The 12,466-nt window shown below is 45.2% G+C and overlaps 1 protein-coding gene across 4 annotated transcripts in view; it reads left to right on the top strand.

Annotated features, from left to right (window-relative positions):
- The window catches only part of Med13l (mediator complex subunit 13L), a 222,319-nt gene that overhangs the window by 128,798 nt on the left and 81,055 nt on the right, over positions 1 to 12,466 (top strand). For 3 of the 4 annotated variants that reach the window (XM_036171622.1, XM_036171623.1, XM_036171621.1), the window contains exon 4: positions 2,122 to 2,205. The exons of the other annotated variant lie outside the window; for it this stretch is intronic. In XM_036171622.1, coding sequence (XP_036027515.1) covers positions 2,122 to 2,205 — 84 coding nt within the window. The remainder of the gene's footprint in view (positions 1 to 2,121; positions 2,206 to 12,466) is intronic. 4 annotated transcript variants of the gene reach the window in all.

Genomic DNA, 12,466 nt, shown 5'->3' with positions numbered 1-12,466 from the left:
GCTTCATCAGAGACAGGAACACTCTTCGGAGTTTAAACAGGAGGAGAGGGGGCATAGAACAGTAAAGGGAGTCCTGGCTCACAGGATGGGGGCTGTTTAAGACGGCAACTCTGGGACTCAGGGCTGTGTCAGAGAGCGGATGTACTTTGAGCTGCATGGCTGCTGTGCTTTTTGTTCTGTTTCCTCTTGGTTTCTTTTCAGGCTGCACATGTGCTCCTCTGGAGTCTGTTGTCCAGTCAGCCCCTAAGTGGTAGTGTAGCCACAGAACTGTCTTCCATAGCACAGTCGAATCTCTTCCATTTTCTCACAGGGCTTAAAGTTGACAGCATCATGTTCACGTCCTTTCTGTTCGGTGTCACCTCAGAGGAGGTGTTTATGTATCTCCACCCCAAGCCCAACACAACTTTATCCAATGCAGTTCTCTACATGGAGGTGTTTGCTGTTGAACGTGATCCCATGCCTGGTACCACTGCTCTTACACTGTGCATTGTGGATTTTAAGGTAGACATTCTAACAGCTTTTATAAAGCGAAGAAATGCTTTCATGTTAACTCAGTCATGAGATGGACCTGGGTTTAAGACAAGAAGAAGGGATTAGGAGATATTAGGGGTAGTCAGTTATGTCCTGGCCATGTGCACAGGTGTGTCTGGGCTCCCATGACCTCGATAGGAGACATTTCCTCTCTTCTCTACCTCAGCTTCCTTGGTACTCACACTGGTGACTTCAGTCAGACTTTGGTAGCTATTGGCAGTGTTACTGGACTGGGAGCCACGATGCTCAGTTCTGCACTATTTGTGACAGTGTCTGCCCAGGAGAGATAGAGTCTGGCTGGGAAAGTAGTCTGGTTTGACTACTTATGATTCTTTTCTTAGATGGCTGCTCCATGTTTTCTATTCAAAATTTATTGTATTCATAATCTTTATCACAAAAGCATACTTATTTAATGTAGAAACGTGAAGTCAGATTGAGTTACTGTGGAAATGATTTTCTCTTCACTTCGAACAATGGAGATTGTTCACTTTCAAAATAAATCCAGTGATATTTTGATGTAATCCTGTTCCAGATTGAGTCTGCCCAAAAGGAGTTATATTGTGACCAGAAACTGTAGCTTGCCATCTACTAACTTGTTTAGCCTGAGATGAGTGGGTGAGGGCTTGAATTGTTTGGCTAGTCCTTGATGGTGTGGGAACAACAGAGACAAAAGCCAAGTACAGATCTGCCTGAATATTGAGATAAGAATTGCTGTGTAGTTTTCCATAGGCACTTGAACAAAAGGAATTCTGACAGCGTGTCTTCAAAATGAAGATTATTTCAGTGACTGAAATTGAGAGATCATCAAGTTCAGAATGTCCATTTTTTTTCACATTTTGTATTTTTTAAAATCAAGGGTATTTCTTATAGTCTGCAACATCTTCTCCATTGTCTAGAGGGCAGTTATGATAGGGTTGTCATTTGCCTGCACAGGAATGAATTTGTCATAACTGTATTGTCACTTCAGTTGAATTGTTGCATTATTGGAATTCTATGTGGTGGGTTCAATTACTGTTACCATGGCCTTTAAAGAAAACCCGTGTCTTGACAGAAAAACAAACACAAACAGCGTGGAGACAGAAGCCAGGCCCAGCCAGGAGAGAGAAGCAGACACCCTTGCATGGAAGGCTAAGGCCAAATCCTTCTTTTCTTGTAAAGGCTTTCCGCGCCCACAGAAAGAACACATCAGGGTAGATTTGGGCTGTGGTAAGGTATTGTTATTGACATCCTTGCTAAAGGATTGGTCACTTGTCACAAACAAACCCTAAACCCAGCTTGCAGGAGGAGTTGCGGTGGTTTGGAAGTGTCCTTAAGTTCCCTGCACTCTGCCCTTGATAATACAGGAACTTAGGTCATGCAGACCTGGGACCTGAAATTCCAGGTTTGGCAACACTCCAGGTATTCTTGCTTGTTTTTCCTGTGGGCATTAACACATGCCCACAGTTCTGAGTTCTCTGAGTGTAAGAAAACATGTTGGCAGTTGGATTGGCGGAACCGTGTTTGCGTTGGTGCCTCTCCTCTGGGTTGTTAGAGGACTGAGCTCATTCGTTCCTGAGTCTGTGAAGGTAATTCCTGATGTGCTTATTGTAGGTGCCTAATGGATAAGAACTTCGTGAGGATCGGGAAGTGGTTTGTGCGGCCCTATGACAAGGATGAAAAGCCAGTCAACAAAAGGTCAGTCTTGAGGGTGCTTTCTCTTCCCTGACCACGCCTGTCTTTGCACTGAGGTCGAAGGGGTTGGTGGCGTTGTCTCTTCCTGTTCTTCTTGGGCCACTGTGCTGTCACAGACTGCATGCCTGTGGTTGATATTAAGATGAGATAGCCATGTGGTCAGCAGGGAGGCCATGGCTAAGCTACTCTTCACTATATGGTTTGGTTGAGACACTCCAGCATGTTCTTTTTGTTATTCTTTCTCATTTTTCTTCCTTAAACTGATAAAGCATGACTTAAGAATAAAGTGAATTAAATGGTGAAAATTTGTACAGTGCTTTCCCAGTGCTCCTTACCACAGATGACTGTCATGAGCAGGACTGTGGCTTATGTCCTCAGGACCCCGAACGTTAGCCATGACTCTCATTTGCAGTGGGGATAAACTTCGCTGCTAAATAAGCATTCTTCTCTCTGATGATAGTCTAGTCAGATTTGGTTGACAGAGAAAGCACTTAATTTTTACAAAACAGGGTATACAGCACCCCACCCCATTTATTACATTCTTTTTCTTTTTGTACGTTGGGGACGAAACATTCTTACCCTTTCCCACTGAGCTCTGTACCCAGGATACACCACCTCTATTCTGTTTTATTGTCTAGGTCCCCACCCTAAGGTAGGGACTTAGCTGCTGGCTGTAGGTTGCAGTCCAATAGGTTGAAGCTTGTGTCTCTAGTTGCTGCTGGCAACCCCTGGCTCTTGGTGTTAGAGATTCTATTAGTAGCTTCCCCCAGTGTGTCTTAATTTAGTGAAGTGGTTGTTGGAAGGTCTCAGATTGGGGCTTAGAGGGACCCTGATAGATTGCTGGGGGTATGGAGTTCATTCAAAGAGTTACTTTGAACAACAGCAGGGCAGAGACTTTAGGGAGACTTCAGGCTCCATTATCAGACAGACAGCATGGCAGGTCTCTGAAGAGTTGAATTGGAACCCATGTAGCAGAATTGGGAGACTCTTCTATTTGCCTGAGGTTGGTGGTGGATTCACAACACAAACCTGTAGCCAGTAGCCAGGGAAGTGGTGGGGAGCAGGATTTGTGCAGCCCCACCTGCTTTGATATAAGCTCAGTCCCGAGTCCTGCCCCCTCTGGGATCCTGTAAACTAGAGACCCAAATGCCTCACCAGATTCCCTGTCTGTCTTTGAGGAGGGGAAGGAAAAGCTGCTGCAGATACTGTGGTGTGTGTGTGTGCAGTAAACACACACACACACACACACACACACACACACACACACACACACACGCACGCACACACACACATGCACAAACACGCACTGTTTGGATTTGTTAGAAGGGGGTTGATGGCTCTTCTCAAGGCCGTATCTGGAGATAAGGATAGTATCAGCAGTGGTGCTGACAATCCATCAGGAAGGAGAGAGAAACTGAGGAACCAAGTGGGCGTTGAGGAGGCTGTGGCCCAGAGCACAGCTGCTTCGCTGTTTCTGAGCAGTATGTTCAGTGGGCTGGAAGATGGATGCACAGTCGAGCATGCTTTTTAGGGAGGACTCTGGACCACTCGTGGTGCTTACTTGATTGCCAATTAGAGAGAGTGGTCAGTGTGCAGTTGAGTTGCATTTAAAGAGGAATAAGTATACATCTCTCATTTTTTAGATACAGTTTGATGATGTGGTTTTTGCTGAAGTATGTGAGTATTTTTAAAAAATCCAAAATGTATATTTGCCTTCAAGTCCATTACTTTTCAAAGCCTCTATAAACACAAGAGGTTCTTACAAGTTAAACATCAGCATGTCTAAGGAAGTAATTTCTTACTTTTTTAGACATTGCTATTTTCTCATTTGCACATGCATTTAATATGTGCTTATTTATAAAATGATGCCCCAGAATCCATCTGTCAAAATATAAGGAACATTTTCTTTATTTTCAGTTGAAAATTAGGCAGGTATTAATTAATTTCCTAGCCTAGCTAAAAAGTTAAGGATTAAGGGTATTGTTTATATTTATAATTTCTAGTTATAAGCTACCATGTGTCTCTACAACCATGATTGTTGGTTCTAAATGGAATAATTTTATTATGGCACATTCAAATTGAGTCAGTTTCTAGTACCAGCTATCTAACACACTTGCTTAGAAAGAACTAACCTTACATTTGTTTTTTCATTTGTACAATTATAGCAAAAGTTTACTTAAGACCACTGTAGCATTGGCATACAAGAAATGCTTAGTGCAAAAGGACTAAGATTTAAAAAATTGGTAAATAATATATATGAAACCATTTTAATTCCTGTTCCGATTTTCCATTTATCCATTATGAGCACACTTTCCTTTATGTCCTTAAGTGTAGTTAGAAATTGTTATACTAATGCTGGCTATGGAGTCAAATACACACGGCATCTCCATTGGCTGACTTTTCTCTTTGGAATGGGATGGCTTTTCAAAATTCTTCATTCTGAGTCATCTTGAATTATGGAAAGTGTACATGGTGTACACTTGGTTCTCTGAAGACTGATCTTGGCACCTTCCCAATCCCCTTCCTGTCTTGTCTTTGTTTGAGCAAGCAGTTAATTGATAGACTCATCTCCTTTTACCTAGAGTCTTCAGCCTCGGCACTGTTGACCAGGGGTTGAATGAGCGTTTATTGTTGGGTATGCATAACTGCACCCTTGGCTTCTCCCTACATCTCCCACCAGTCATGACAGCCACATATGACCATAGACACTGTCACAAGTCTCCTGGGAGGCAGAGGACCTGATTAAGAAGGAGAGTTGCGGGGTGGGTAGAGAGATGGCTCAGGGCTTAAGAGCACTGGCTGCTCTTCCAGAGGTCCTGAGTTCAATTCCCAGCAACCACATGGTGGCTCACAACCAGCTGAGTTGCGATCTGGTGCCCTCTTCTAGCCTGCAGGGATATATGCAGGCAGAATACTGTATACATAATAAATATGAAAAAAAGGAGAGTTGGCCCTATGTGCACAGTTCCAGAGGCACCAGAGGCTGAGTTGATGGCTCTGCTCCCTCCCTCCCTCCCTCCCTCCCTCCCTCCCTCCCTCCCTCCCTCTTTTCAGCAGTGGTCTTTCTGACTTCATGAGTCTAGTTCTTCAAGCTACTTGAAAAAGAACATCAACGAGCCTCAGGAGGTTTCTGTCAGCGCTGTCTGGTGTGGTTTAGTCTGCCCTGGCCCTCTGTGCTGTCTAATAAGGACTAGGAGAGTTTCAGGACACAGGGGACAGATGGCCCTTGCTCACTTGCTCCTCCAGTAGCTTCCTCTTGTGCTGCACAGTCCAGCTCTTGGCAGATGTGGATGTTTCCTTCAGATCTTTGGTGGTTTTAGGGACAGAGTGCTCTAGAAGGTTCTTCTTGTCATTGCTGAGAGTGGACACAAGCAGCACTGTGCATTGTCCTCTCAGAGGCGGGTCTCAGACTGAGCCACCCTGGTAGGAGACATTCGAAGGAGCATTGTACCCGATTAGAGAAACGTCATGGATTTTGTAAGCCGTTGTGGCATTTGATGATGATGTGGCTTCCCTAGCTCACTGCTTTGTGCCTTCTCCTTCTGGAAAGGTGTCAGTGTGTAGTCAGAGAAGCCCTGTGTCGCCCTCCTCTGAGGCACTTTGAGATTGTGCTGCAACGTTCTTGACAATCCTAACAATCCTCTGGAGAGTGAGGCAGGGTGGCAGAGCAGTTTGAAGAGGGGTCCCGGTGGAGATGAACTGAGGGGAGTCGGGGTGGCCTGTTTGATCTGTTCCTAATGGAGTCTTTTCTAAGAAAGATGTGACCAGGTCCTGGTCGGTGTTTTCAGGGCATTTTTCTAGTGAGGCTGTACCTTGGTGAGCGTTAAAGTGTTGGGTGTCACGCCAGTGCTGGAGTGTTCATTCCTGAAGAGACTGAGAACACAGCTGGAAATGGGTGCTTTTTGTAACTTTCTCCCCAGTATCCCCCCCCCCCCCCCCCCACCAAGTTGAGTGGAAGCTAATTAAAATGAAAATGTTAAGGAAAAGGTGTATGACTAAGTAACTTGGACTACTGAACTGAGGTTTGCCTTTTGTGTGAGAAGGGAATTGTTTGAGGATCGAGTGACAAAGTGTGTGACACAGGACTGGAATGACCAAGTGTCAGTAATGCCCAGTGTGGGGGAGTGTTGGGAGAAAGTGTTTTCTGATTTTGATACTTTCTTACACCACAGGCAGATTACCTTGTAAGTATTTGAGTTTCTTACCATTTCTACACTGAATCTTGGCTGTCTTTGTTTTTGAGGCAAGGTCTCACTGTGTAGCCCTGGCCAACCTAAAACTTGCTATGTAGACCAGGCTAGCCTCAGACTCAGGGATCCACCTGCCTCTGCCTCCCAAGTGTTAGGATTAAAGATGGGCACTATTTTCCATCCTGAAAGAACTCTTCTTCACTGAGTATTTGAGATCCCCTTGTGTCTTTCATGTGTGAATTTTTAAAGTGTGCCTATTAGTACTGCAATTATCTTGCCAACATTTATGAGCTCAAAAGGTTTTGAAAGCACATTGTGCATTCTAATAATCTTGCTTGCTTGTTTGGCATAGTTAGAGTACTAAAGATTATGAAAACAAAACCCCTAAATGTGATTTTGGTCGTTAGACATAGCTCTGAGCACTTGCCAGTACTCAGTCCCAGTGAGTTTATGGTCATGTGGTTCAGGAATGTTCTGGATTGGGCCTTTGAGGTGGCTCAGTGCTAAAGCTGCTTGCTGTTGTGTTTGATCCTGTCAAGTTGGCTCTGACTCCACACATGTCACACACATGTAAAAGCAGTAAATGCTATGAATATGAGGGTGTGGCTTGTCTGCTCTGCCCTGGGGCCTTCTTCACCCTAGTCTTGTGTGTGCCTCCATTAGACAGGTCAGTCCCACTCATACAGAGCACACGCGGGTTCTGCATGTTGCCTGACCTCCTTTCTCTGGCAGGCCGCCCTGCACGGTTCCTGGTGTGGTTTCAGGTTCTTCATGCTCATGTTGTTCTGTCACATGCCAGCTTCCCTTCAACTCAAGTTAACACAGCTCTGTTTCCAGCTGTTCCTTGAGGCAACGTCCCAAGTTGTTTCTTTGGCTATCCTACTTCTCAGTTTCTCCTCAGCATGATTTGACTGCTGTGTGTATTTTTACTTTTCAATTTGTAGGATGGAAGTTAAGAATTTGGGGTCCTTCTTGCCCTCCCCACTCCTATATTGTTCTTGAGTTGAGTTGCTAGGACAGAACCCTTCCTGTCTGTGGGTCGCCAGTGTGCACCACCATTTTTCTTTTTATTCAGCAGAGTCCAGAATTCTCTGAAGGTTGATTTGAATGAGTGGAATATACTTAAACTTCCCTTCGCAAATCTAGGATAAAGCCTGTAAATGGAGTCTGCAGAGTCACCTTGCATAACATCATCAAACAGAGACACAGGCTCCTTGCTCTTATTATTTTGATGTTAAAAGAGAAATTTTGAAGTGTTTACATTTTATAAGTGGGTGACAGTCCTTTGGTTCTTATATCAGCTGGGTCTGTGTTTGTGCAGCGCCTGTCTCTGTTAGAATTTATTAGTGCGTAGGTGTTGAAGTCCGAGCAGCCACTCTTAGTGGCATGCTTAGTTCTGGGGTCCCCACTGGGAAATGTGCACAGTGCCATGGCTCCCTGTGTTTTTGGATCCTGCACTGTAGTTGGTCTTAGAAACAAAACACACAGCAAGGTCTTAACATCTCAAAGCATAAAGAAGGGAGCCTTCTTGGAGGGGCCTTTGCTGCCTAGTATTTGAAGGGCTATCTATGTATGACTGAAACCAAGTAGTGCTGCTCCTATTGGCACTGGGACATGCGCATGCAAGGAAATGGGGGTTTCTTACTGTGCATAGTTGGGGACAGTGAGCTAAATATTTCTGATAGCTGAGATCTTAACAACTAGTATGTATGGGAGACAGGCTTTTCGGAAAGAGAAAACTGGATTGACTGGAGAAGTTGGAGGTTTGTCTCTGTGTTCTTAAAGCATTAAGGTTTTGAGTAAAGCATGACATCGCCCTACCTTTGTTTCTTATTGGAAATTACAAAAGGTAGATTGATGTGCTGTCTTGAAGAGCAGGTCACCTGTCAGCTATCTCACTTTCCTACAGATGATTTGGGAGTCGTCCCGTTCCCCGCCCCCTCCCGTGAGTTAGTGCTTCACTGCAGAGGAGTGCTGAGCAGCCCTCAGCGATGTGCTTGCAGCTGTCCTGTGTCCTGCTGGCCACGAGCTGACAGGACTGACTCAGGCAAGCTGTGTGTGACTGTCTGAGGATATTCCTGGAGCATTTCAGGCATGTTTAGTTAGCACCGAATGGTAAATTACCAAAGAACAAGCTTTTTATACTGCTGTGGTGCTTCTTAGCTTCAATTTGTAGAGGTGTAGCCCAGAAAATACCTGCTCATAGACTTGGAATCCTTCATTCCTCCAAGTGGGTTCTCTAGTCATAGGGAAGCATTGATGTGTCTGGGCTTCATGCACAGGATAAGGGGTGCCCTGTGGATGTTATGGAGCCAAGAAATTAGATTTGAACTTCATATGCAATTGTATATGAATGCAAATGGAAGTGCATGCATTTCTGTTTTCTAACCATAATTTATCAAATGGTGCACATTCTGTATTGTTCCATTGCCATATTTTACTTAATAAAAAGTGCTAAGCTGTTTGAGATCATTCCTCATGTTGGGGGATATTCGATCACACCATGAACCTGAGTTTGCATTTGTGTTAATTAAATAAAATTAACCTTGGGACAGGAGGCTGCATTAGCAACTAGTTGACAGAAAGTAATCATAGAGCCCCAGAGGGCATCTGGAAGAGATATTAGGGTGAGGTTTGGAGTGGCACAGCCTTTTGTGGTCTGGCTAAGGGGAAACATGGGTCTTCTGTGGACACCATCAAGGAGAGAGGTTAAGTAGTTGCTACTCAGCCTCTCTGAGCTCACAGGTTTTCACTCCAGCCTTTGACTCTCGAGTCTTATTCATAATTAGAATGATAGAGATTTAGTTAAAGGTACCTTTAGTGGCAGCTACAGGGCCGCTGCCTACAGGAACAGAGTTCTCACTAGGCTGTGGCCTGAGTGGCCAGGCTATTGCTAGATAAGCAGGCTGGTAACTGCAGAGTTGCAATTGCTGGCTGAGATAGCAGTAGATTAAGGCACAGCCACAGATAAAACAGCATTACTGTTTTGCATGTAAGCCTGTCAGGTTTTAGAAAAGTGCACATTTCATATTCACACTCCACACTTGTTCAGCCTTATTCCCCACTTTCAGAGTGTATGTACATTGTTAGTCTGTGTCAAGCTTTCTTCACAGTACTTAAACTACCAACAAAATGATCTAATCTTGGATGAGTGGTATGAGCAAAATAACGTCCCAAAGCCTTTCTGAGGAAGATAAAGCAGTTGGAGGTTAGAAGCCTTGTAATCATTGTCTTGGGTTATGAAATGCTACTAAGATCTGAAGGTGCCAACAAGAGAGTTTGTGTGGGTGAAGAATTGAAGGTCTGCAGTGGCCTTTGTACAGTTTGTGTGGCTTGTGGTAGTCACAAAAAAGGAAACCAAGGTGATAAAGCAGCTGCCATCATGTCTTCAGCCGAGGCAGAGGATGCACAGTCAAAACCAAGAAGCTTTTAGGGTAGAGATGGAGTGATTCACAGAGTGAGGGAGACCTTGCATGGTCGTCTCTGCTCTGTCTGTGGGCCCAAGGTACATGAAAGATGATGAATTACTTGCAGGGTCAGTATGTGTCCGAAACTGTGAGCCTATGCTGGGCCTGCCTGCAGCTTGCAATTCATTCCTGGTGACCCTCACTTCCAGACTGTTCTGTCCCACAGTGGTAGATTATAGAGGATTTGTTTAGAGATGGTTGTGAGCAAATATGGACAAATTGTGTTTTTTAATCTAAAGCCTGGAGCACACGTAGAGCAAGTTTAGAAACTTGGCAGATGTCAAAACTGGCTCGTGGAGTCATTGTGCAGGTGGTGGGGCTCAAGACAGAGCAGCATCGAGGACTGTGAAGTCAGAGTCCAGAGGCATCGGTTGGCAGGCAGGCAGGCCTTAAGAGCTGTGGATTTTAAAAGCTTTAGGCACAACCAGGGTGCCTTTCAGATTCGACCTGGTAGTCCCATGATTTGTTAACTTCCCCAGTTGCTCTGACTCCTTTCTTCCGCAGATTTTATTAACCTGGCCAGTGTCTTAGGGTTTCTGTTGCAGTGACAAACCCCATGACCCAGGCAATGTTTCAGAGGGCTGGAGTCCATGATGGCAGAGCAAAGCCATGGAGGCAGGACCAGCCAAGACTCGAAAGCAGCAGGTAGAGACTAACTCAAGATAGTCTTTGGAAACCTCAAAGTCTGTCCCCAGTGTCATGCCTCCTCATAACCCCTCGCAGACACATCCCCTAGCTGGGGATCAAGCATTCAAACTTACAAACTTGTAGGTGCTATTGTCATTCAAACCCACAGCCTGTTTCTGTGGGTTCCTTTTGTCGTCTTATTTTGTCTGCTGTCAAAGCATTAGCCGAGACAGTCTTTAGTTTCCTGTGTCACGTGCTAATCTTTGAGGTTAGGGCGTATCTCAGGCACTTGAGCAATGCGTAATGAAAGTCTGTTTCAGACGGCATCAAGGTGTAGACACTTAGCTCCTCCTCTGGTGCTTTGTGTGCAGCTGCTCACAGCAGAAAGGGAGCAGTCCCGGAGGCCCCAGATCCTAGCACAGCCTCGCCTCGGACACAGACAGCTGGCGGGGAGCACCAGCACTTGTTGAGATGCTTTCTGAGACACACACACGTTACTTCCCTCCCTCCTGCACTCCTGGACCTTCTGCTGCGGAAACAGGACTGAAATTCTGTCACCCAGCTCTGCACTTAGAGAGGGAAGGACCTCTAGCCAGTCTAGTTTGCACGGACTTTGTGTCTCCTTCCCAGGCAGCTGTAGTGGGATGGGCTCTTAATCTTGTTAGAGGACTTGAGATATGGAGGGAAAGAGCATTTAAGAGCACATTGTTAGTAAGAGGCAGCCAGAGCAGTATGTGGCAAGAGCCTCATCTTAGTGAGCAAGTCATAAATACCGGGTCTCCCTCCTAAAAATGAAGAGACTCCCCCGCCTCAGCCAAGAAGTGTGTGATGACTTAGAAAGTGAAACTGGATCCCTGGAAGTGCTTTGGAACCCAGATGGGGACAGCAGTGTGCAGAGAGCAGCCTTGCAGGAGGGGCCACTCACGCCTCCTGTGAACCTGCTTGGTAACTCCAAGGCCCCCATCCTCACAGCATCTCACTTAACAGGTAGTGAGCCTTCAGTTGCCCCAAGGAGCTGAGGGGATGCTGCTCTGTCAGGGTTCCTGTGCTGGTCACCTGACCTATGCCTTTCTCCAGAGAAGTGGAGTTCCTAGTGTAGTCAGTTTGTCTGTCAGTTTGCATCTTCTGGTCAAGTGTTGAGAGGCCAGACATTCTGTTTGCTGAGTGTAGGCTTGCCTGTACATTCTGGACTGAGCGGCACAGTAAAATAAAGTACATCAATGGTTTGGGAGGACAGACAAGTTCATCATGTAGCCAGAAGGTTAGGGAGAAATGTTATTTTTCCTCTTTACTAATTTTACCTGTTGCCCATGAGGTACAAGAAAGACTTTTTTTAAAAACCCAGACTTGAGAATATTCTCAAAGCTAAAGGAGACTTTAAGTTTTAATATTTAATAATACGATTATTTAAAAACTGTGAATTGTGCAGAAAACTACATATTAATGAATCATGAAAAGCCCTGCTTTGATAACCACATGACTCTGTTATCAGCTATAAATCTGGGGAGAAGAGTACAATGACACCTTGTTCTGTCTGCTCTCTGGTGAACAGTATGCCGAGAATAACTCCACACATTCAGACCCAGGAGCAAGGGGTTGAGCACCAGGTTGACCGACACTTTAGCAAGAAAAACTAGTGCATGTGTTTTCCAGAGGGTTCCAGCATGCCTGACTGCAGTCCCCAGGCTCAGATGCTGCAGCACAGTGTTAGTGCAGAGCTGAAGTTACCAGAGTGCTGGGCGATGTTGGCCAGGGAGATTACAAGGATCTCTGAGATGAGACAGCTCCTCCACTAGTTAATGTGAGGCTAAGTTGCTTTGTATGCTCCACAACACTCGATTCTTCTGAGAGATTCCAGTCTGGGGATTGAGAGGACAAAGGCAGGTGGAGCTCTATGAGTTGAGACTCAGGTTATGTGAAGATGTTAACACTGTGATTGCAAAAAGGACCCTTAACATGAATGTCTGCAGACGAGCTAGC

The sequence above is a fragment of the Onychomys torridus genome, chromosome 22 (assembly GCF_903995425.1).
Source record: "Onychomys torridus chromosome 22, mOncTor1.1, whole genome shotgun sequence".
Taxonomy (NCBI): domain Eukaryota; kingdom Metazoa; phylum Chordata; class Mammalia; order Rodentia; family Cricetidae; genus Onychomys; species Onychomys torridus.
Note: the sequence above shows the minus strand (reverse complement) of the source record. Positions and strands in the feature narration are given on the sequence as shown.